The sequence below is a fragment of the Ascidia mentula genome, chromosome 2 (assembly GCF_947561715.1).
Source record: "Ascidia mentula chromosome 2, kaAscMent1.1, whole genome shotgun sequence".
Classification (NCBI taxonomy): Eukaryota; Metazoa; Chordata; class Ascidiacea; order Phlebobranchia; family Ascidiidae; genus Ascidia; species Ascidia mentula.
The window spans coordinates 13436245-13461908 of record NC_138567.1 but is presented as its reverse complement, the minus strand read 5'-3'; the positions used below and the strand labels follow the sequence as shown (position 1 = coordinate 13461908).

The 25664-nt window shown below is 38.1% G+C and overlaps 1 protein-coding gene across 1 annotated transcript; it reads left to right on the top strand.

Annotated features, from left to right (window-relative positions):
• The first annotated feature begins 380 nt into the window (after positions 1-380).
• Positions 381-18515, top strand: LOC145890181 (IgGFc-binding protein-like). The gene is made up of 42 exons (XM_082981211.1): positions 381-473; positions 679-884; positions 1280-1539; positions 1719-1907; positions 2483-2621; positions 2790-2880; positions 3036-3191; positions 3451-3589; positions 3802-3916; positions 4053-4147; positions 4335-4519; positions 4887-5015; positions 5298-5386; positions 5480-5645; positions 6193-6370; positions 6522-6667; positions 7128-7235; positions 7390-7561; positions 7792-7909; positions 8242-8371; positions 8735-8864; positions 9209-9319; positions 9468-9559; positions 9831-9975; positions 10204-10469; positions 10685-10849; positions 11203-11375; positions 11654-11792; positions 12157-12320; positions 12660-12781; positions 13033-13169; positions 13483-13577; positions 14071-14230; positions 14430-14551; positions 14970-15137; positions 15348-15763; positions 15945-16036; positions 16327-16465; positions 16596-16718; positions 17163-17258; positions 17618-17774; positions 18356-18515. The coding sequence occupies exons 1-42, from the start codon at positions 405-407 to the stop codon at positions 18477-18479; spliced, it is 6216 nt and encodes a 2071-aa protein (XP_082837337.1). The 5' UTR covers positions 381-404; the 3' UTR covers positions 18480-18515.
• Positions 18516-25664: the final 7149 nt, after the last annotated feature.

Below are 25664 nucleotides of genomic sequence, written 5' to 3'. Positions count from 1 at the left end.
TGAGTAACAAACATAAGTAAAGTTGATCCTGATTTGGATTGCGTAATTTGATACAAGTTAGTTTTAACCTTGATATGAACCCTTACGTAATGTATTCCGACTAGAAACCGGCAACGGCCCCAGGCGAAAGATATGTTGGTGTTTATCGGGATTGTTTTTTCGCCGTTATTCAAGTTTCTATTGGAAAAAGGAAATGTGGAGGCCCATGAGCCGTTTGCAGGCTATAAAAGCATTCGGGTCCAATCGACATATTCACATGTTTTGTGGGATCGTCCCGAAGGTTTCAAGGAAAGGAATCCCGAAGGTTAAATATTTGACTCTTTCTGACGAAACGCTATTGTAATATACGGTGACGTGATTTCTTGTTTTAATTACGACTGGTGATTCTGAAGCTCTGAAAAATTATGAAAGTTTTTGTTGGAATCTCGCTGGTTCTGCTGGCCGGCATGCTGATCAGCGTTGGAGGTCAAAGCGTAAGTTCTTCATATGTTCATATTGCACGGTTGCACGTTGTTTTGTATGAACAACGTGGCCACGTCGCTTGTTGGTAGAAACGTCAATGTTATCACAAAATATTTTATAAATTTTGACTCCCAAATATGTTATTGCATCAGGTTTGCGTTTATTTCGCGCTACGATTGCATAATCCTAAAGCTTGCAGTGCTTCGTACATTATAGGATATACAGACTTTCTGTGGAGATCAACCTCTTGGCACAAGAACACTGAAGCAAGTGTTGCAGCAGTCACTGATCAACGCCATGACTCGTTACTTCGCTGACCAAGTGGTCGGGGATGATGGCTTCAGACCTATTGACGTCACCCTTTCATATGAGCTGTATGAACTCTTCACTATTCGATACAACGGACCGGCTTCAACAGCTAGGTAGGATCTAAAAAATCTTGTCAAGTTGCCTTTTACGATTACATACAGTTTCCCAAAAATCTATGGCCTATCATTAGTCTTGTGTGTTATTTAGATAGATACTGATAGGAATTCTGGTATATGTTGATGCAACTGCTAAAAACTTTGCAGCTACGAATGTGCGGGAAAATTTGACATTGCAACGAAATGTCTCTGTGAGCTGCTGCCAGATCTTTTGTCAATATTTAGCAAGTGGTGAAAAAAAACTGCCGAATATTCAATCTCTGACAAATTAACTATTTCCTTTGTGAATTGTTTTGTCTGTTGCAACGCAATCATATTGTAACTAAAAAAACAAGTAAACGCTATGAGTACAAAATACTTGTCCGTGAAGGTTAATGTCTTCCACTTTGTAGCGTCCTTAACTCATTCCTTGATGGATTCTATTCACCTTTGATTGGGGCGGATACTGATGACATTGCCAAGGTCATTGGTCTTATCCGGGTCGGAGAGTACGATGTGGCGCGCACTGAAATGTTCTATCTGATTCTGCATATCATTAACACCACTCCAGGCATCGGGTCGACAATTAACTTTGAGGCAATAACCAACGAACAGTCAGCAATCATCGAACCACGCATTGCCCAACTCTATGAAACCATCAGCGCCGCTGTTTGTAAGACCTTGTTTGCTAAAAAAAAAAAAAAAATCTGTTGTAGCGGTTTATGAAGGATTTAAATGTGTTTTTAAATGATTCAAGTTTAATCTGTTATTTTTGTCTATCCTAGAAAGACTTTAATCCAACCTCTATATAACAGGTCCTTAAATAACGACCTAAAACTACTTTATTTTTAGCGCAAAGTGAGTACGAGCTGTTTCTGAGCGTAAGGGTTGGCACAACTCTGTCGTTTGCCATCGATACAACTGGAAGCATGGGCAGCGAAATAAACGATGCTAAATTAAGGACCATTGGCATTATTAATGCAACCGCAGGAACTCTTAATCAACCACTTCGCTACGTCCTAAGTCCTTTCAACGACCCAGGTAAGTTGAATCTTTGTGGTACTTTAGGAAACCGCATAATTTTAGATGCTTTCGCAATATCAGAAAAATATATTTTTTGTTTAAAATTACCGAGAAAGTTCGATCAGTTTCCACCTCTTCTTTGTTGTTTCTAGTCATTGCAGTTTGTTTCATTAAATTAAGGCAACTCAATTATAACATATACACTAAGTTGGCCGAAACACTCGCATATGTGTCACCTGAGGTTGCCGCATTGTGTAGAAACAAACTTTGGTTTTGGTTTCGTTAAATATTACAGCAATATTAGTAAGCGAGATGACGCAGTGGCGAATTTATTCAAAATGAAGGTAGTGAACCAAATTGTCATTACACTGCGTGCCGATCCAACTCACGTTCGCATACATTTTGCGGTATTTTCCGATTAGCTTAATGCAGATTAACCGCTGGGTGTATGTTGTCGGGTGCTGCTTGGGAGTTTGTATAATTTTCCAAATATTCAAATATTCAAGACCCAAATGTTGGTTGAGGATTTGTAAAGTCGTTTATGTAAAACTGATTGTAATAAAGCCAGAAACCCCCATTTGTGTCAAAAACAGGATATGGGCCAATTACTGTCACAAGTGACCCAGCCGTAATTACCCAGGCACTTAACAACCTCGCTGCAAGCGGTGGAGATGATTTTCCAGAACTTTCGATGAAGGGAATAGAACAGGCAATTCTTAAAAGTTCGAAGAGGTTTGTGAATTTTCAGTTGGGAGAAAAACAAGTTTTACTACGAATTTATTGTCATAAAATAAAAAAAGGATGTAGGCTTTATACACGTAAAATTACTTGGAGAACGGAAAAGTGTGCAAGGTGCTGTTATTGTAGAGTCGTTGAACTAAGAATGATTTTAACTAACAGGTCAATCGTATTTATGATCACTGATGCTGATGCTCAAGACGAAGAGCTCGAAAGCAGAGTTACAGCGTTGGCAATTATCAAGAAAGTTCGGGTAAATGTCATGAACTATTTGAACAAAATTTTATTGAGCAATAGCAGCAAACCCGTAGGCAGTTTTGTATACTTAAATATTGAAAATATACGAACTAGCCATGATTGCATAGCATACATATTTTTAAACAGTATTTAAACATTATTCTTCTGCAGGTGGTTTCCCTATTGACAAACACACTTTCAAACCCCAACGGCTTTCCTTTATACGACCGAATAGCAAAAGCCAGTGGCGGTTTGGTTACAGTGACAAGCAAATCTGATTTCAATACGGTTACAGAACTTTTCAACACTTTAACAGCACAAGGACGGGTAATTATTGATGATGACTTTTTCCAGCTAATTAAAGTTTACATTTGTGAAATGCCGATAAACCTGAATGAAAACACGTTTAGGTGTAATTTTAGTTGAATTTTTCGTTAAAATTCGTTTAGGATTTAACTTATCACCGATTAACATTCGGCCTCATTGCCACTTTGTTATACTTCTTGCAACCAAATATAAGTGGATATGACAAACCAACAACGGGCAATAAGTAATTAAATTGAAATTTCTTGTTTGTTTCTTATAGGTCCTTCTTATGAACGCAGTAGATCGGAACGAAAGCACGATAACATTTGCAGTTGATTCAACACTTGATTACGTTACAATTCTGCTTTCCGGATCAAAGGGATCTTTTGTCTTCGATCGCATTGAAGATGAAGCCGGAAGTAAGACCATTATGTTAGCTATTGTTTTGAAACTGCAAATGTTAGCTATTGTTTGAAGTTAGTGTGAAACTGTTGAACTTTTCTGTTGAACTTTGAGTGCTATCAATTTAAAACACCTAATTTATAGCGTAGCTTGAAATATATCCCTCTCACTGCAGTTACAAATGCATTAATATAGTCATTTAACAAGAGTTCCTGGTTGCTTCCTTCAGATGAAGTTACAAACGTGACCGATCTAGCAAATGCCGCGGGACTCCGCCTTCTTCGTGTGCCGGTCGGCAATCACACAGCGTTCACAGTATATCTGTCCAAAGCAACTTTATACAAGTGGGTCCAATGCGTCGCGCGTAATATACAAATACACGTTGTATTAAGAGACTTTCCAGTTGCATAAGGAGATGCTGGTGCGTTCTAGACAGCAAATAAAATGTTAATTTAACTTTTATGAACATGTTTCTTTCAGTGTGGAGGTTTCGGCTCTCAGCATTTTTGGAGCGATTCCAACGATGTTTGAAGAAGTAAATGGAGTTCTCGTGCACAGGACACAACCAAGAGCAGGTATTCAAATTTAATCTTCTTCGACATGTTTTTTAAATTCAAAAGCACAATCTCACTCAAAATGTAAAACATTTTTATACACTTTCACGAAATTTGCACAGGTTTACCTGAGAAAGATCATGGCGACTGGACTTGTGAATGTGCGAGGTCTAAAATTATAATTTAATGTTTAACTTATTTTTACCAGGAACTACCGCACACGTCTATGGGCATTTGTTTGGTGACGTCAGAGGTGCTGAATTAACCAAAATTTCCCTTGTAACCTTGAGCGGCACAGAAATCTTATCACGCAACATCGATCGTTGTGGATCAAGCAATGAAGAGTTTAGAACAAATACCTCTTTCAAAGTTCCAGAACAGCGATTTTTCATTGTAAGTTGAAATGTCCGTAAATGGTGCATGTATCACCAACAACGTAGGATAAGTTCCTTGTTATTGTATTACATCGTATTTATACACAAGGGAGCATTTACGTGATTCTAATGAATTTAAAATTGCCATGGAGAAGCATAGCGTTCTTTGGTGGATTTCCCTTGAAGGCTGTAATTAAGTTTACTTTTTCTGTGGATATTGGACGATTTTGGATTCGTTCTGGGTACATTTGCCACATAATAAAACAAGATTGTACAGAAATTGTTAAAAGGGTTAACTATAGCTGTTTGTTTGCGATAAAAGTTCTGTTTCAAATTACATTGTTTACTTTATACTTTACTCTCATGCAATTTATTCTATTTTTCAGAGATTTCAAGGCACAATAAATGGAAGAGCTTTTACCCGAATGGATCCTTGCGCTGTGTCGCCCCTATCGGCCAATATAACACTCGACCCTATTGCTGACCAGATGCTTGACCCCGGTACTACAATTACGGTAGGTCAACAATTTACACGGATGTATGTTGTTGTACACATCTATCCGTATTTGCAAATTAGACAGCAGTGTTCTAAACTGGGTCTGGGTCTATGTAAAGTAAAAAAAAAACTGTATACGCAGATTTTTGTAAAAGTACTGTTAAGAAACAAAAATTTCCTCTTTGAAGGATGTTATATCATGCATTGCAGTACGCAATTTGCCGTAATTATAGACAGCTTGAGTAGCTTTAACGAACAAAAGATTCACAACCGACAAAAAAACTTTGTAAACACCTTTCAGGTGGCCACCTACCTTCACACGGACCTAGAAGACTCATTTACATTTGATATTTCGGATCCACGCGGATACGCACTTTCCATCATAAGTTCGTAAGTATGAATTTTTTTTTATAAAGTTAAACCTTAAAAAAAAAAAAAAAAAAAAAAAATTTGAAAGGTTTATCGCGATATGTTTGTTTTCAGTTCTGTTATCAACGGAACTACTACAAGATTGAACATCACAATCACTGCACCACCAGATGCATTGCCAGGGTCTCTCAGTCCAGTGCTTCTGACTGCAACGCCAGCCGCCAGTTCCGAGTTCGTCTTTCAAAGTTTTAATGTTCTAATTCGCGATGCTGCAATTAAGGTATATTTGACTTGTGACAGTTTAAAATTATAACCATTTTATGAAAGTTTAGTGAATGAATCGTCGCGAGTAACATGCGAACCAGATAGGTATATTTACTGCGTTATAAGCATTGCGACTTTGTAGCGTGGTAACGATGATAGAGAGGCAAATATAAGGCTGTGACATTGTGCAATGGCCACAAAACCAGCTTTCAATAACCTCCAGAAAGCACAGAAAAGCCACGACATTTATCCGCAAATTAATACGTGAGATATTCTACCACACGAACAATGTTGTAATAGTCTACAATTAACACAACCGGTGAGATAACTTTAAAGTTGCAGATAGGTGTACACACTGTTTAGACTTGTAAGGTCTCATCAGTGCAGCTGGTGACTGTGGCACATGCTAGCTGGTAGACTAGCAGGCACACAGATTTTCACTTTGTGGTACCTTTCGGTCAATCGTCGATCCGTTGGGTACAAAACTAGGTACCAATCAACACAGACAAACTACGTTACTTTAACATATATTCTCACTACTATTTTGTCTTCATGTGCTTCAGTGCCCTGTGGAGCTTTTCAATGCTGGAGAGGGGACGAGAATTACTTGTACGGACCTCAACAACGATGGTTCGCGGTGCATAGTTGAGTGCGGCCCAGACTACGTGCTTGATGGGGCTGCATTGAGCGTATGTGTGAATGGTACCTGGACCGTAAACAATCTCAGATGCAATTTTGTAGGTAAGTGTCAACTGCACATGGGTAATTCTTGCCTGTATGTATTTTCTACGCTTGGTGTTCCATTGATTTGAGATATCATTAAAGTTGAAACATTTGTTGTAATTTTATAAAATGATAGACCTTTTTGCAATACTAATTCAAAAATTTTTAGAGAGGCAAACTTGTCAGGCGGTCGGTGCCTCGCATTACAAAACGTTTGATGGGAAATATTACGACTTCCAGGGTACCTGCATTTACACGTTGGTAGAAACAACTTTTAGGACTGCCACCGGCCAACTACGACCTTTCTCAATCTTGGTAAGGAGTATTTTTCGTTTTCATTTAAGGTTTGAAGGGAGCAGGGCCGGTTGCGCAAGATATACACAAACTGAAAATTTTTTATTTTAGTTGGAAAACAAAAATTACATATTATATGCACAAACGAGCCATAATAGAGTTTAGCTGTAGACAGGTGTATACACACTGTTTCGACCTGTAACTTTCTCATCAGTGCAGCTGGTGACCATGGCAAAAATACATATATTTGTTATACCTATGTTTTGCCAGCAAGGCATCGACTTTCGTCGGGCCCCATACTACGTTAATCTTTGCAAGAAGAGCAGTTGTATTATACCTGGCAACAACTCAGTAAAATTGACGGTATAAAGTGGGGTGTGTTTGAGCCTCTGTTTTGTAGCAATTCGATATATTGCAATGAATTGTTTGATTTTCTACCTCAAGTTGCGTTTGAAATTGGTATTCAATTTTTGCCTTTTAGGTTGAAAATCAATTTCGCGGCGGCAATACCAGAGTTTCTTGGTTGAAACAAGCTTCACTGAATATCGGAAACCACACCATCCAATTTATTGCTGGAAATCAAATAAGGGCAAGTTATATTTTACACAGAATTGATTTCCAAGAAATGTGCTCATAATTTTTAACAGTATGTCCATAAAATATAACGATAGTAATTAACAGAGTAGACCTCAAGTTATAAACCAAAACATTTCAATTGACTGTAAATTAATGCATATATTTAGGTTGATGGAATGGATATCACACCACCTTACGCGTTGGTCAGTGAAGGTGTTACGCTTGTCCGAACTGGTAGAACGTATGAATTGACAACAACTTTCGGGCTTACCATAACTTACAACGGTTTCTACAACTTCCGAGTATCCTTATCTGGTTCTTACGGAAATTTAGTCACTGGTATGTAAACTGTTCTGACCTGCGGAGCACAAAAATACGTAGTTTGGTAGCTGTTTGCCGCCTGATCAGTTTAGAAGATAATAGAAAGCATAATGCGCAACAACTTAGATTTATCAAACGCTGAATATTTAATTTCGACATATTTGTGTTTTGCAACACTGTAGACCAAGTTCACAACATTGCTTTCGGTCATTTCGGAACAAGTTTTTAAAAATCTAATCTATTTGCAGGTTTGTGTGGCAATCTTAACGGTGACATGAGCGACGACTTTGCCCTACCCAGCAACACAAGCATCATATTGAATGCAGTTGAGTTTGGAAACAGTCAGAAAGTTGGTGGCAACGCAAGGTACGTTATTCACACAGCTACAGTGTAAAGAGCAGTATAATGTAATGAGATGGCACTAACATGTTTTGGACGTTGGCAGTTTATTTCGTTGAAACGTTGGCAAACAATTACTGCATTCTATACTCATCAGCTACAGTAGTTTCTTCAGTTTACAACCAAATTTTCACAACCGTGATGTCATAACTGTAAAATCTTATTGCGTGGTTCGTGGCGACTTTCAACATGCTGGGATTCAACGGCGAATAACGTGACATAGCATAACGTTACTCCTTTCGGGTTAATAAGGTTTAGCTTTTTTGTTTTGAAAAATATCTTTGTTTTCCATATGTCAGATGCAAAGTCGTAACTGAAGGAGAAGGTGGCTGTTTAGATGAAGCCGCCTATGAAAAAATTTGCAACGTCATAAACGAAGACTGTTTCAGAACCTGCAGAGAAAGATTTCCTGAGCCCGAAGTTGTCAGGGTGAATGTTTTATTTGAAAATATCTTTTTTCATTGGTTTCGTTTGTTGATATTAGTTGAACTTTTAGTTGAAGATTGGCCACCTAAATGCTAACACGAAATCCCAATGAAATGGCAAAACGTTTTCTCTTTAGGTAAATTTAGGTTTAGTTTAAGAGCTGAAATTCAAATCACCGAATAATAAAACCAAAACTTTATTTGCCCAATATACCAAAATATCAATTGAATTTTTTTTTAGACTGTTGGTTTGATTTTCGGAAAACAACCTTATTATAAAACTTCTCGCTCCATTTCAGGCAGCATTATTGTCGTTACAATCAAAATAGTGTTTATTTATCCTTACGATCCAAAATTCTATTTGCAGAACTGCGTTTTCGATGGGTGCGTTACCGAAGGCAACTTAAGAACAATCGAACGAGCTATTTCCGACTATGCTGATCAATGTCAAAAGGCGGGCATCGAAGTCTGTAACTGGACAAACGTCACAGGACTACGTAAGTATAAAGTTACTGCTAAAAAATGCCTTTTACGCATCATGAAAATGTTGAAACTGAAAGTTTCATAATCAAATAATGCGATACATAAAATTGTTTGGCATCATCAGTATCACCGAAACACAGTAAATGTAAATATCCCAAAATAAATACAAAAACCTATTCTCAAAGAAGAAACCTGCTTATATATGAACATAAAATGTTAATTATTCTTTACGACATTTAAAATTTCAAGCTGACTGACAATGTTTTATCCTAAAGTTCGGGACCAAACTGATATCCCCTGTTTGTTCAAACAACGCATCTAAATAACACATCTCAGTCAAATGTTTGTTTTAACACAGCGACCCCGCCCTGTCCCGCCAACTCTCACTATGAACACGAGGGTACAGCTTGTCCAAACACATGTCGTCGACCAACAGAAGCTGCAAGATGCAAAAAACCTCAAGTGTCAGGTACAACGATTTTTTTTGCCTCGACATTGACCATTTAGTGGGTGAAACAACGAATCCTTTGCAACAAAAAACAAATGCAATTTAATATCACTCATTCAATTCTATGAATATTTAACTTTAGTTGGCTAACTTATTATTTTTCACCCAGGTTGCGTTTGCAATGATGGCTACGTATTGTCCGGTCTAAAATGCGTCCCACTTACTGATTGCGGGTGCTCAGCAGCTGGCGTCTATTATGAGGTAAGTTTATTCTGTTTTCACAATGAACTTTCTTCACAAAAGCTCGTGCACTTTCTGTTTCGCAAAAATATTTTTTTCACAAAATTTTTTAGAATTTTTTTTGTTTTAGTAGAAAAAAAAACAAAAGCTTAAGTGTTCCGGCACCAACACGCAAATTAAGGGTTTGGTTGTGGCCATATATGTAATACAAGCGTACAGGCGGGAGTAAACCACGACACCTAAATATGTTACCATAGTAACATTGTAATTACTTTCCCCACACTTGTTCCAGAGCGGTCACACATTCGTTAGAGCTGGTTGCGTAGAAAGATGTACTTGCTCAAGGACTGTCCTCACTTGTACTGCAACAAGCTGTGGTACAGGTGAAGTTTGTCAAGTGTCACCGACCACCCACCAGCTGGGCTGCGAAGATACAGGTACGTGTTTCAGGCCTTCGCTAATAGGTACCTTGGAATATTGACGCCGTGAGTTGCATCTCTCTTGTTAATGATAGGTTATCTTTAGTTAATTTATTTTCGGGAAGTCAAGAAACGTCTGAATCAATTAAGAATATTTTTGCGGCCCTGTGTTGATGTAATAGAAGTACCAAGCCAAATAAAACAAACTGTTGAAACCTTCTCTATTTTATCAATATAAAAAAACAGATTTCGGAGAGTGTGTGGCTGCTGGAGATCCGCATTACGTATCATTGGACGGTCGCCGATTTGACTTCCAAGGGGCGTGCAGATACCTTCTGTTTGAAGGAACGAATTCCAACACGGGAAATCACCTTTCGGTGGTAACCCAAAATGAATTCCGAAATGGCGTGACGCGTGTTTCATGGCTTAAGTCAGTCAAAGTCGCTTTTAGTTATGATGGGCGTGACGTCACTGTGACGATGAATCGGGACGGAAGCAAAGTCACCGCCACGGTATGAGTATTTTGTTTAAACCGAATCGAATGACATTCTAGGGGAGCTTTGCAAGCAAACATCATGTATTTCATAATTTACAACAAATTATGTAAACAATTCGATATGAAATATTTTGTTTGGTAACGCATGTACTTTGTTCCATTAAACAGCCTACTGCTTTAAACATAATATATGAGCATAAAATATAATACACATGATTCAAAATCATGCAGGTTTGGAATTTACTTGCCAATGTGACATTCACCACGATGGATCGAACCATTGGTGGCGTTCGAATCTTCACCAGCGGTAGAAGCCTTGTACTGGAAGTTGAAAAATCTAGAGTGAAATTCAATGGAAATGTTCTCAAACTTCGAGTTCCAGGAGCTGTTCGCCGCGTAAGATTTTAGAGCGTTTAAAAAAAAATATTTACACAGTATTGCAGTATTTAAAAAATCATTGCCAAATTGCACCAAAACAATGCGGTTCGCAAAAATAGTGCATGAGGCGTTTCACAAACTTTCATTAAACACCAGAACATTCACGACGGCTTGTTCCGTTGCCGTCGTAGTTTTCTCTACTGAGCAACAGAAAGCCAAAGTAAAAAGACACTTCAGGCTTCGTTAAAACTAATAGAAAGAAGTTTTGACGATTGTCAATTTCAATTATTCTAATGACCAACCTAACTACATGCAAAGATAGCCCTCTGATTGCTTTTAGCGTAGTAACAAGACATTTCAAACTGTGACAGGTACGCGGACTTTGCGGTGATTTCAACGGTGACCCGACCGATGACTACCGAAATGCCAACGGTACTGTGGTCACAAGCGTGAACGATTTCGGGAAAAGCTTCCAAGTTGGAGATTGCGGTACTCCAGAACCTCCACCAGAGTTCGTGTGTTCAGACGCTGATAGGGAACTATAGTAAGAATTGCTTTTTCATGTGTGAAGAAATATAATGTACCGAAATCGTAATTTTATTATAATTTGTATCTGGGAAAACGTAGTACAAAAAGCGGCAAAACGCTCGATTTAGGGGAAACTCAGAAAATATTTGTGCAATATTTTTGCCTAATAGGCGTGATGTTTGATTGTTGATTGTCATAGGATTTTTAGACAATTAACATCCCATTTACAGAATTTTTTTTTTACTTGTGTTATAATGGTCGTTCGTTATATATAATACGAAACATTATTTCCAGCGCACCAACTTGCAACATTTTCAAAGCAACGTCAGAGGTCTTCGCCGCTTGCTCCTCGGTTGTTAACTTCACCGCCCTCTTCAACGATTGTCTCTATGATGTTTGTGCAACTCGCGGAAACATCACTATAGTGAAAGACGTAAGTTAGGTTTCTACATGTTTATAGAACTTTGGTAGTTGTAAAAATGGGCAATAATTTCTGGGAAGTTTTATACCACATTTTTTGTAACTAGAAAAGTTAGTTGATTTAAAGCGGGTGCTTGATAGCGTGTATTTTATTGAATGTCTGTCGCTATATGGTTCGTTCCTTTTCGAGAGCGGCGCAGAAAAAAACAAGACACAAAAAAAACGCATCACGCTTCAGTAAATTCAAAGATGGCATCCGCAACAGGTTCACATTTTCAGTTTTTCGTCCAATACGCATATTTGGCACTAATACCATTTATTATGTGTTCTTTTTCGCGACACAGATGTTACCTTTTTATATCGTTTCGGGATTGTAGGTTTTAGACCGAGCATTGGAGGACTGTCGTGCATCGGCTGTGCCTTTGTGTGATGCGCGGGAAAGACTAAATATGACTGAATCAGAATGTCCTTCAAATTCACATTATGAGACTTGTTCCACCGGGTGCCCGAATTCTTGCAGCGATCCATCTGCCGAGGACAGGTAAAACCTAAATTTTGTAACACCTGATGTTTACTAAACGTTGTTTACCTGAACGTAATGGAACCGTTTTGATGCACCCATATTACCACAACAACACATTGCACTAAATATTATAAAGTACCAAACAATGGTCATGTCTCAAACTGCCTTTGAACAACTCGTACAGTTCGCTTTAAAGTTGCAACTTGCTTTTAGTTGGCGAAGTTTAAGGGTTGCAGAACATTCTCGAATTACAATCTAAATCGTTTGGAAGAAACATGCAGGAAATTCAAAAATCTGCAAACCATAAATTTTCTGATATCTGAAAGTTGGTCAATTTCGCGGTATCGCCATTTGCAGGTGCGCTTTGCCAACTGTTGACGGATGCGTGTGTAACTTTGGTTATGTTCGGCAAAATGGAGTTTGTGTTCGACTGGAGTCTTGCGGATGTTACCCCGACGACAGAGCATATGTCCCTCAAGGTAATGGTCGAAGACTATAATGCGGGGCAGTTATCATAGTTTTAGTTTCATTTCCAAACTTCTTGATCATAACTTGTTCCAATTCCAAACTAATTCATGTTCTAGAATGAGTTTGATTTTCTATTTTTGTAAAAACTTTCGTAAAACCCTCAGTATGGTAATAGGGTTGTAGGGTGGTCTTTTCTAATATTTTCGGGCAATCTGTTATGATATTTCCCAAACATAGATTTTCCATTTTTTTCTATCCACAGGTTTTACTGAGACAAATTCCGACTGTACTCGTCGCTGTGCTTGTAACGGACCGAATAAATGGGAGTGCAACGATTTAAGCTGCACCGGTGAAGAGCAATGCGTGGCAGTGGGTAGCGACTACAGATGTCTGGTGCCGGTGTGTAACATTTGTTATTAAAATGTATTTATCTATAACATTCTTCACGTGATATTGGTTGACTTAGGTCAGAGTTTATCATGTGAAGCCTTGAATTAAACGACAAAATAGAGAAATATAATTTAGGAAGTTGGACTAACTACGTATAAGCTGTTGGGATGATTTAAGTTAAATTTTTTTTTGCATATAATATAGTACAGAAAAAAAATTGGAAATCGTCATTTTACGATTTGTGTTGTCCACAGTATGCGTTTGAAATAATAGTAGATAACCATAGTTGCATTATTTAATGTAAGTTCAATCTCGTTTACAGAATGCAGAGTGCTTGGTCGTGGGAAATACATTCGTTTCCACCTTCGATGGACGTCAATACAACTTTAATGGAAGTTGCCAATACATCGCCATGGGGTAAATTTTCTATATGTGGTCAGCTAAAGAGTTACGGCTAATATATCGTAGTGTTGGAAATAACATGTTTCAGTATTCATTGCACACAGCTTAAGCCTAGTAAACATTATTTGCGTTTGGTTTTAGGTTACAAGTCACGTCAAGGCTAATAAGAGCAAATACCCGACTCGATAAAGTGACATACCTGAGCAAAATTTTTTATTGATAATTATCGTTTTTGGTAACATTTTTAAAATAACTGGAAACCGTGACAACACAACTGATGCTAAATGAAGACATGTTGAAGTTAAAATAAACTTCGAAGTCGTATTTATATTGCTCTCATTGTCACTTCCTGATAGCGTTCCTTAAATAAAGAATTCGATTTAGTGGTGCTATAACGTAGGAAAAGCCGAAAAATAAATTTTGGAAGCACCTCCACATAGTGAAAATATTTACTTTACAAAGATCGTTTAACTCTATTAACAAGCGACCAATGCAAATGCCTGTACAGGGTTTTGGGAAGTGAGGAACTCGGCATTCCGACATTCAGAGTCACTGTACAACGCAACCATAAGTTGGCAAATGGAAAACGTGGCTTGTTGGTAACACTCACAACGATTAGCGAACCTCGTATCGAAGTCCTAATGCACTCCCAATGGAACTTCGTAAAAGTAAGCATTTTATGAAGGCATTTGTCACAAATATTTTGTGCTTATCTTCATTAAAGTATGTAAAAGTAATTTTTCAATCGTATTTCGTTCTTCAGGGCTTTTTAAAACAAACAACCACGTATTTAGTTAAACCTACAAGATCATTGTCACTAGAAATATTTTTCCATTCAGTAAAACTGACCTAATTTTCCTTGGGCAGGTCGACGATCTGAACGTTCTTCCAGGAAGCAATTACCGTGGAGTGCATTTCATCTCACGAGGCAGCTTCATGACCGTTCGTTTCGAGTTTGGTGTCACCCTGCGACTCAGCTCAATGGAAGGGTAAATAATACATCCCAAAATTTCGTTCAGTCAATGCAACAATTGTTGTACAATATTTAATTTTATAATCGGGGTAATTTTAAGTCAGAATCGTCGGTTTAATCGACGCGTTTTGAAAAGGTTTTGTCAACTATAAGATTTAGTTCTATGTACACTGGAAATCTATCTGGGAAATCTTATCATGCAGATTAATTTAATTATGTGGTTGTAAGCTATTTGATTTAGAGCTCTTGCATAAGCACGCTTACACATAGTAGCTTTACGGCAATGTTTGACCAGCATTACCACCTAGAATGTATTTAACTGTAATCAAGTGTTTCAAAATCCTATATGACCACTGTTTGATGATTGACAAAACCAATACGAAAGAACTCTAATTAAAAAGATGTAATGAACTTAGGTCTAATTATTTTTCCAGCCTTGTGATTTCGGTTAGCGGACTGCTCCGTGACCGAACCTCAGGACTCTGTGGCACATTTGACAACAACCCACACAACGACTACATCATGGACGCCGACGGCACTCTGGCGAGTGGAGTTGCTCAATTTGGAAACGCATGGAAGTGGCCAAATGTTCCCGACAACAAGTGAGTACAATTATGTTACAGGCAGTACAAAAAGGACACGCTGGAAGGTCGATGTCTAAAATATTTTTTATTGTTTTATGTAAGGGATGTTAAATGACGTATTAGAAGCACACAAATTTTTGCCCCAAAACCAACTTCAACACTTGTTTTTGCCAAACTAGCGTTCAAGATTGGTTTAGTTCCTCGCGCAACATTTATTTTAATTATTAGGTGTAGTGATGGCAGCGAGGGCGACGCTTGTCCGAACTCCCGCTTCCTCGACTACTTACAAGGTCCCAGCTCTTGCGGAGTGCTCGGCAGCGCCATCTTCGACTCGTGTCGATCTGTCGTCGATAAAACCGCTCACCAGTTGGCGTGCGTGAGGGCGCTGTGCAACGAAGGACAATGTGATGAAGTTGATTTCCTTCATGCCACCGAAACCAGCTTATTTGGATTCATCACCGAGTGTATAGTACGAGGCGGGACTTTCCCAACCGGTGTTCGCCCGTGGATCGGATTTAGAGTCACGTGTCCGAAAAATTCTCATTACGAAGAAGGGGCTTCCCCTTGCCAACCAACGTGTTCTGACAAGGACGGTTCGATGTGTCTTGGATGGAGAGAGTTGGTCCGCGCACCTGCGGTTGAAGGTGAACAAAGATGGAAACAAAATAAATAAAATCGGCCTATTACGAAATTATTGCCTTGTTAAAGAAAATTGAACTTGATCTTTTAAACATAACTTTAGAAACTCTATGGCCAGAAGTACGTAATTCGTATGGTGGCAACTTAATTATATCGACCCTGACAAATTGCTGTTTTGTTTGTCAGGATGTGTGTGCGACGAAGGTTATATCTTCAGCGCAGGGGAATGTGTTCCGATGAACAAGTGCGGGTGTTTATCTGAGGGACTTTTCTATAAGGTAATCTTCGTCTACTCACTTAATACAACTAACATAGAAATGTATTGGTGGAAAAAACTTATTCATATTCATCGCTATGAATTCAATTATAATTGTATGTGGATCTGGGTATTTCCTATCTCTTGGGTGAACCCCTCACTGAAGCAACGTTTTGGTGCATAACATGCAACCTATGTTAGTAAAACAAGAAGCTTTTATTTAATATTTTGATATTTTCACACAAGGGAATACTGCAAGGTATTTCGAAGCTCAGGCTGCCTTGCTTTATTTTTACTCCATGTTAAATTCAGCACGGTGATTGCCAAGCAGATGCCAGATGCGAGCAAAAGTGTCAGTGTCGCAACGGGGATTGGGATTGTGAACGTGATACTTGCCTTACGGATGAATCATGCGGACTGAGAGATGGAGAATGGGGATGCCACTACACTGGTTAATTTTTTTATTCCTTTTGTAAAAGCTGGATTGTGTTTGTTCATACTTTGCAGCAATTTTACTCGCTATTATGCATCTGGCTGCGGAATTAATTCAAGAACCAATCCAAAAAATTTAATTCCTTCAGATTTATGCAAGTACGAAAATGGTGGCTGCAGCCAAAACTGTTCTACGTCCAACGGCACGGCCATCTGCAGTTGCTTCCCTGGTTACGCGCTTGGCAAAGATGGAAAAACATGTTTCCGAATCAGTAAGTAATCATGTGCCCTAATTGTTGTTACATGCCTTGTTGCATTTACGCATCTATCCGGATACAACATAACACATACCAGTAAACGTACTTGCAAACCTGATGAAGTCTTGCTCTTTGGCAGACAAGACGTTGGAAAAATAAAGCACGTTATTTTTTGCCAGAGGAGCATTGCTGTTTGAATTGTACTTGCAAACGACTAAGTTTTTGTGACTTACGCAGCCAAATAACCTTCTCATTATAGTTCAGCAACAGTTTGAACACCAAAAAACCGTGTAATGCTAACTAAAACAACCATGCACCAACAAAAAGTCCCAGAAAAAAATTCTTCCCTAATTTTCGGTTGCAGATCGACTTTCATTTTTATAAGACAATATGCTCGCCAGTCGAAATGACACAAAATTTTGACGATTTAAAAACAATTGAATATTTAATATTCTGTAGCATTCGATTGTCCTTCAGCTCTAAACGAATCAAGAGAAGGTTTTGACGGTGGATTCATTTATAGAAGGCCTTTCCTCGAAGAGCCTTTTACTCCAGGTACGCTAAGAAATACGTTTCAAATGGTATATTTTCACACGAGTTTGTGCAAACAGCTTGCAAAAAACCTAATATCTGTTCTATTTAATTTGAGTTAAATCAACAACTATGATGTGATATAAAAATTTCCTTTCCAAAATAAATATTCAAATAGTTGTGAAAGTTTTTATTGTTCCAGTAATTATTTCTTGTCGTAAACGAATAGTAAAATACTTATTACTAGTAAAATATAACTTTCAATAAATGTACATTTTTCCTGTTTTAGAAAAATTTTGTTTTTAATGTGCCAGCGGTATAAGTTTTATTTGGTATATATTGATTTTTTTGACATACACAAGAATATCTTTCTATTTCTAAAGCTTGCGATTTGACTTGGACTGCCTGGCTCGATACTGACAATCCAACAGGATGTGGGGATGATGAGAGCTGGAAGAGGATCAGAAGTCACCATCCCGATATTAAATGTGATCACCCGGTTGCAGTTGACAAGAAAATCATTGCTTTGCGCTCACCTGGGTAAATTATTTGGTTTTACGTCAACCTAGTGACATGTTTAAGTGGTATTGTCGTGGTTTAACAAAATTATTACTTTTACCTCCGAGAAAGATACAATTTCTTGTCGCATAAAATGATAAACAGAGTTGTAACCAATATACAACCTCTATCAATTAGTCTTAATTCATGTTTGCCTTGGAATTTAACATTAGATGTGTCAGAAAAGTAATAAATGATGGTCTCCTGTATAGGCTATACACTTTCAAAATGATAAAGTGTATAACATTCCAATTCACCAATGGGTCGTGAACGCCTATTTTATTCAATGGCAAATTCGATGAATTTATGGTCATTTTGGCATTTTGTTACCTTGACGCAACACAAGCCCGAACTTATGGCAAAGTATTAGAGTATGGACTTGTTAATAACATGGGGTGCCATGATGGATATTTAACTCGAGGTTGCCGACTTCGTATGCTGCAACCACGTTGGACCCCTAATTCTGTACATTTTAAATTTTGCATCAAAACCTACTGTACTTTAATATCATACTTAACTTTTGTTCATACTAATGGCGATATGTGTAACGTGCTTCTTTGCAGAACTGTCTTTAATGTGACCCTTCGCTACGATTCACCGGTAGAGGGAGTTATGTGCGACAACACCGACCAAGAAGATGGCAACCTGTGTCCAGACTACAAGATCAGGTTCCTTTGCGTATCGTAATTGACACGTGATCCACGCAACTACCAATGATGGCTTACCAACACATTTTTCTTTATTGCCTACATTCGCTATTCGCTCCATATTTGTATTATAGCTTTTCGCAATATTATCCTTGAAACGTGCAAAAAATGTTGTTTATGCATCTAATAGTGCATTTGGTACATCCGATATGATGCAAACTTTGTCAATAGAATCCTTGAAGTTCCGCATTGTTTTTTTTCTGTTATGAGCGGTTTTGATAAGCTTTATCATCGGTGCTGCGTGGTGTTATAAAAGCGCAAAATAAATCTCTTAAGTGCGCACTCATTTGTGATGAATTCGGGTTCAGAGTCACATCCTTGCATAAAAGCCGAAATTACTTGCGAGTCGAATTCTTTAATTGCTGTTCAGTTTTGCAACTGTTCGCCCCTAAGGAGCACGAAACCACATAGTCATGTACCCATATTTACATAACATTGGATGCGGCTAGAATTACTCCTCTTTTTGTCGTGGAATATTGTGCAATGTTGGGGAATCTGAAATGTTGATACAAAAATACTATATGCCTCCATAATCCAATTAAGTTTTAGTCTGTGGCTTCTTGTTTACCTAAAAACAACGAAAAGATTTCGCATTTGTAAATGTTTAAATCTTTAAGGGCAATTTAGTTTCATTTCAAATCTGAAAGGCAAATTTTAGACAATGAGCTCCTGATCGACGGTCTTATCGGTGTCTATGACATTTTACTCTCATGTTTATTTGTTATGTATATAACATAAAAGATACACAATAATATCCCAGCCAAAAAAACGTTTAAAAACTTAATACTTAATTAAAGTTTAATATCTGTTAGATCAGGGTTTCCCAAACCACGGTCACTTATTTTTGAATCTTTTTTTTTCTCAGACGCTCAATATTATTTACATATTTTTTCTGTCTAATCAATGCGGAAGGTATTAGAAAACACAAATTAAATAACGCAACAGCCTACAAAATAAATTCTAATATTCTTTTGGCATATCGCCATGGACCCCACCAATTTTTTTACAGGTTTGTGAGGAAATCTTAACTATGACATTGGTTACGCTCTGTTCTGCCCAGCAACACAAGCCTCACAGTAAATGTAGTTGAGTTTGGAAACAGTGCAGAAAGTAGTTGACAACGCAAGGTATGTTATTCACATCGCCGTAAGCTTTCAGGTTAACAGAGTTTCGATGTTTAAAGATATTTGCAAGTGCTTTTCATCATTCAGGTGCAATGGCGGGGACGCAACGCCGGGAAAATAGATTGAACAATGTCTATCACAAAACTATTTTCAAACTGTTTTTCAGTGATGTTCGTATCGATAGTTTAAAAATTTACCATAAATACGTAACCAACACCAATTATCGCGGATCTAAAATTTATAAAAATTACCCCGGCCTATGTCAAGTGAATAAAATCGATGTATTCTGTATAATCCTGAACGTAATCAAAACTTTAAATTTTAAAAGTTTGGAATCGATTCATTACAACAAATACAGCTAGGATTTTGTGCCCTGTAGATTTACGTAAGAGATGCGCATTCGTGTGCTTACTGGACCACGTATAAAGATCTCCACATAACTGATAAATAACTTACAGGTGAGTGTAAACAAATAGCAATGCTGATCAAGGCGTCTGACATTGAATGGACTGTTTTTGTAACGTGGAAAATTTTGTGTGGTGTATATCTTATACATGAAATGTTTGGATGCTATCACTTATTATCGCAAAATGCCAAATATAAAAGTTTTAAAATTACAGTAGTCGATCTTTATTTAATTAATTTTAAAAGGAAAAATATTATTTTGATTACAGAATCCCCGTGGAGTTCGTGAAGCACCAAATACCACGAAATGTAAAAATGTATTTTTACTCGACCAGTAAATGAGAGAGCATCGGAATCAAACGTGTCGACATTGCGAAATTTAGGCTTCTTCGTACGTCACTATTGTTTTGCAAAAAATTCCTTAACGTCACTTAGAGGGAGCAGAGGCCTGCGTAAACCCCGTGCGTGATGCGGGGGCGAAAATATTCTTCAGTGTTCAATCTCGGCGTTTTGGAAACGCCCTATGACCTCACTAAAACGGAGGGAGAACTAACAATACGTTTCCGTATTCAAAAATTCCATTGAAAATATAGCTTTTTTTGGCATATCTTGTTTACTACTTTCGATTAGTGTTTGTGCTTGTTTGTTTGTTTAGTTGAACACAAAACACAAGCCCTGACGACACTTCGCTTGAACTATCGTGCTTTTTTGTGTTGCATTTTTTCGAGTTAAATTATTTTTACCGCCGATTAGACTTTCAACTTTCACTAAAGCTTGTTTACACGCAACGCCATATTATATTTCTCCCAAGTTGAAGTTAAAACCCGAAGTTTGCTCGAGCGTGTCCGCCACATGTATATGCGACTCAGGAGGATATAAATGTAAATTATTCGTTTTATCATACGTTAGTGTTACACGTTTTGTTTTTGTCGGCGCACAATTTTGGCTACACCACTTCGTTTTGTATTTGTACGGACAATGCAGACGTGATTAGGTTTTGAGTTCTAGTGCTCACGATAAAATATCGTATAGTCAACTGGCGCGCAATGCATATTTGTGTGACGTGGCTTAACATTTAAACCTGTATGTGGTTCGTGGTTCTTTCATATTGCAGCAAATTCCTTCCAAAAGTAACACATAACCTTAGTTTGTTGTGCAAAGACAGCGTAAATTGTTTCCTTGAGAGTTACGAATCACTGAACATGCGTCATTAGTTTTCATTTTAAGTTGTTGTCCAGCAATGAAGTCTTGGCAAAAACATACCAGCTATGCGACCTTTTCCTCGCAAAATTTGAGAAACAACGAATCATTGTGTGAAGCACAGAATCAAACAAAACAATAACATGTTTTGGTTTAAAACAATAACAAACAAGAGTGTTCAAAAATTCCGCATTGACGTCAAATTCAATGTTGAAACCTTAAACTGTCAAAATTTTGTGCCGCTTTTTGCAACAACCTGTGTGTGGTCAAAGATCTGCGTGGTGTTGGGAGTACAGACTTATGTCAACAGAAGTTTACTGAACCGTTACGGGCACTCCTTGTCAGCATGATGGGAGAAAAGAGAGCTTCGCGTAATTTTTACCATTGCCACTGGATGCCACTTGCTTGTAGGCATGTATAGTCAAAAACACTTGCAACCTACGTAAAGGCAAACATGCAAGGCAAAACTAATTCTGAGAATATTAGTTTATGTTTGTGTAATAGTTGTTTCGACCGAAAATGTTCGTCAACTTATTAATTGCGATCCCGAATGTTCCGATGGAGAATTGTAATAACAGTTTACGGAAACCTACCTTTAGTTAATAATTTGCATACTCGAACCATGCAAGCTGAGTGGCACTAAACAGTGAAAACTAACACGAAAAAACGAAAATACAACATTTGTTTATCTAATTGAAACTTGTAGGGTTATTAACCCTTTATGTAATGTAGATGATACTTCAAGATGTTTTATTCATGCTGCTTATCGCTACGCCTTGATGGACACAGACAGCAAGTACGTATGTTTGCAAACTGATGACAATTTTCTAAAACATACATGTCGTGAATGACATCACCATAAGCACATTTGTGTGTAATTACGATGCCAAGGTGCCGGAGTGTGAATCCGGCCTGATCTTCTATTAAACTTAAGCCCCAACCCGAACCGCAGGAAAATTAGGAAATAATTCTTCTCAAGGTTTTACACGCCGAACGCTCAGTGCTTTGTTACGGTCGGTTCTCACCTATTTCATCGTTCGGCGTCGTGGGCGGGATGTCATGCACCCTGCGTCAAGCTCGATGATGCTGAGAAATGTGCTAATTTTTAATAAATTAACTTCACGCCACAGATGGTGCCTATATTTTTCACCTTCGTCAGATGGGCAGTCCGTTGCCGTTTGTGTGGACATGCCTGACAGTTAGGGGCTCTGGAACCGCGGGCTGCCGACCACTATAAGGCCACCAATCAATCACATATTCAAAAAATATTGCGACGCACACGTATCTAAATAATATATGAGTGCTTTATATTGCTCCGCTTTGTGCACAATTAATGCGACCCTGCTTTCGAATTCGAATAATTCAGGGAATCGACAAACTTTGCAATGAAATTGCGCCAGCATCCCACAACATTCCACTTGTGGACGTATTCCTCGCAAACGTGCGCGTGGGATATTTGATATGGGTTTTGGATGTACGTAGTGTGGTGGGCAACAAATTGTTTGGCGGGAATGATTGTGCGTAAGGACCGTGATCTGGCCTAAATATACCTTTGTGTTGTGGCTGGCCTCGTTTTTGTTTCCAGTTGTTCTTAGTTTTAAAAGTTCCGAACTTATTACTTAATTTTAACTTTCTTATAACCTAGATTTCGCTGGTATGTGGTGAAATCCCTCTACAGATTTTTGGAAGTCATTAATGTAGGTTAAACTCTTTTCTGTCAGGCTGCAAATTAAATGCAAACAAATGCCATATTGTTCACAGTCAAATACGTTTGTATTTGGTGTCAAACATACAAAAAAAAAAAAAAAAATCATTTATTTTATGCGCAACACTGCTACGCGGTGGATCAATAAAATGAAATGGATCAAAAATACCATTACGGTCATCCAGCCAGACGATTTCAATTTTCCTTTATGTTTCATTCGGCCACGTCGGCCAACAAAACAAGGCCCAAATTGCATTTACGAGAATAGAAAACGTCAATAAGCTGTCTAATGAGGCAAGACCGAAAAGTTCTTCGTGATCTTCTGTGGGTGTGTCAATGACGGTTCATTGAACTTTTAATAAGACTTATCACCGCAAACCGAAAACCGTTGACAGCTAAAGAAAACAAATCATTTCCTTGCTTTCATTCTCTTCAGATTACAATCTCTGTCGGCAAAATTGTTACATTCATGTGAGGGGAAACGGTGGTAAAATAACAGGTTTTGTTTCTGCTGTGTTTGCTTCTTCTTCAATCAAATGTTTGGTGATGGCTTTTGCTTGATGTATGCTGCTTTTCCTTATTTTGACACTCGTAATAAGCTGCACCACTTTGTTAACATAGTTACCCAAATAATGTTGTTTTTTTTTGTTTTTTTTGTATTCAGGGTACAACGTGTTTGGAAGAATAATTTCATTCTCCGTAAAAAACTAAAAAGGATCACGGCAAGCACTGTCCGTTACGTGACGTTACGGAATTTCAGAGGTTTAGGATCGAGGATCGTGACGTACGGAGTCCATCAAACTAAGGTGATAACGCCCAGATGTAAATTTTTCTCTTTTGTCGCCGCAATGTAGGTATGTAAGATATAAGTGTAAAAACTGCCCATGCAGTGCGTGTTTTTTTGCAATTTGAAAGGGTCACATATTCATCGCAAACTTTTGTTCGTGTCTTCGTTGGTCAGTCAGGGATTACGCTAATGCATATGTCTTGTAAATAATCATTGGAAAATGGTTATGCAGAAAAATCTATCAAGTAAGATAACTAATACCTCAATGTTTTTTTGTCCATTAGAGGTAAGAATGATTTTAAATATAACCTGTGTTATTTACCATCCATTTCGGGCCAATACATTTCAACCTAATATAACCAGAACGTTGGTGTACATTTTTTTTACCTGTGCGTGCTGACAAACAAGCGGCATCTACGAGCAATGGTAAAAATTACGTCAAACTCTCTTTTCTCCCATCATGCAGACAAGGAGTGCTCGTAACGCTTCAATAACCTTCTGTTGCCATAAGTCGGTACTTCAACACCACGCAGACCTCTGCGGGTCAAAATATCGACAGTTAGGTTTCAACATTGGATTTTAAAAGCGGATTTGTGAACACTCTTGTTTGTTATTGTTTCAAACCAAAACATATATTTTCACTGTCCGAGTATTTTAGTTGCTCACAATAGTGCTTTGTTTTTGAAGTTTATTGTAAAGGTCGCATGGCTTGAATTGTTTTTGCCAAGATTAATAGCTAAACAACAACAATAAATCAAAACGCACCACACAGCGATCCCCTCAGTCGTAAATTATATGGTGGAATCTCAAAGCACGCATAATGCAGCAACTTGATGCGTTACATTTGATAGAGTTTTCTGTAATATGAAAAAACGCAAAACGGTTTAAATGTTCGTATAAATTTGCTTGTGCAATACAATTTGCGCGCTGTTGTGAGGTAAAGACGTTGAATACGATAACAACACAAACCGACTCATAGGGGTATCGTCAATATTCCGGTGAAAACATAAAACGAACTGGTGGAGCCCAAATTGTGCTTTGACGAAAACAAGACGTTTTACTTTAAAAATACGCTTGCCCGGGTATAATATATAATATATATCGTGTGCATCCTACGTGGTGGAGTAAACCGGTTAAAGTTTAATTTGGGTGGAACTGAACATATAGCGTCTCTAATTAAAATTAAAGACGTTTGTCGCGTGGAAACCGTGCAGAACAATTCATGAAACAGAGAAAAACAGCTGTTTAAGCAAGGTAAAAATGTTTTTGCTGGCCACATGTTTTTGCTTTTGCGTTAATGCTGCTCCCACAGAATACCAGAGGATTGTATACGACTCAGTGTCAAATGACAACATGCCTAAATTCATTTGGAGTTTGTTTCGCCGTGTTGTGAACAAAAATTGCCGAAACAAACAAGTACAGAATTTAGTCGAAATCTAATCCAATACAATTTTAAAGATTAGGAGATATATTCTCAGACTTTCCTCTCGGTGACGTCATATGTTTCCAAGGGCGTATAATTTGACAACTGAAGAATGTTTTCGCCCCCGCACGACGCATGGGGATCACGGAGGCCGCTACGTGACGTTAAGGAATTTTTGGCAAGGATTAGGATTCTAACGTATACGAAAGGGTCTAAATTTCGAAGAATCGACGCTCGTTGATCAAAACAATCGAACATTATGACATTTCGTGGTATTCGATGCATTACGCCGAACTCCATCGGGTTATTGCGGTTGGAATAATATTTTGCAACATCAAATTTTTGGCAAATGCGAAGCACAGATATTAGGATTGCAACGTACCACGGTATCTAAATTTCGTAGCATCGACGCTCATTTTAAAAACTTGATGTGTCATATTTTGCCACTAACACAGTACTGCCATGATTGATGTCATCCAAAAACTCATACGCCACACATGATCGCCTTGTACAATGCTATT

Coding starts and splice junctions, on each gene's coding strand:
- LOC145890181 (XM_082981211.1), top strand. CDS start 405: ATGAAAGTTTTTGTTGGAATCTCGCTGGTTCTGCTGGCCGGCATGCTG. Junction 474..678: donor TCAGCGTTGGAGGTCAAAGC/GTAAGTTCTTCA, acceptor CGTACATTATAG/GATATACAGACTTTCTGTGG. Junction 15,764..15,944: donor CCGCGCACCTGCGGTTGAAG/GTGAACAAAGAT, acceptor TTTGTTTGTCAG/GATGTGTGTGCGACGAAGGT.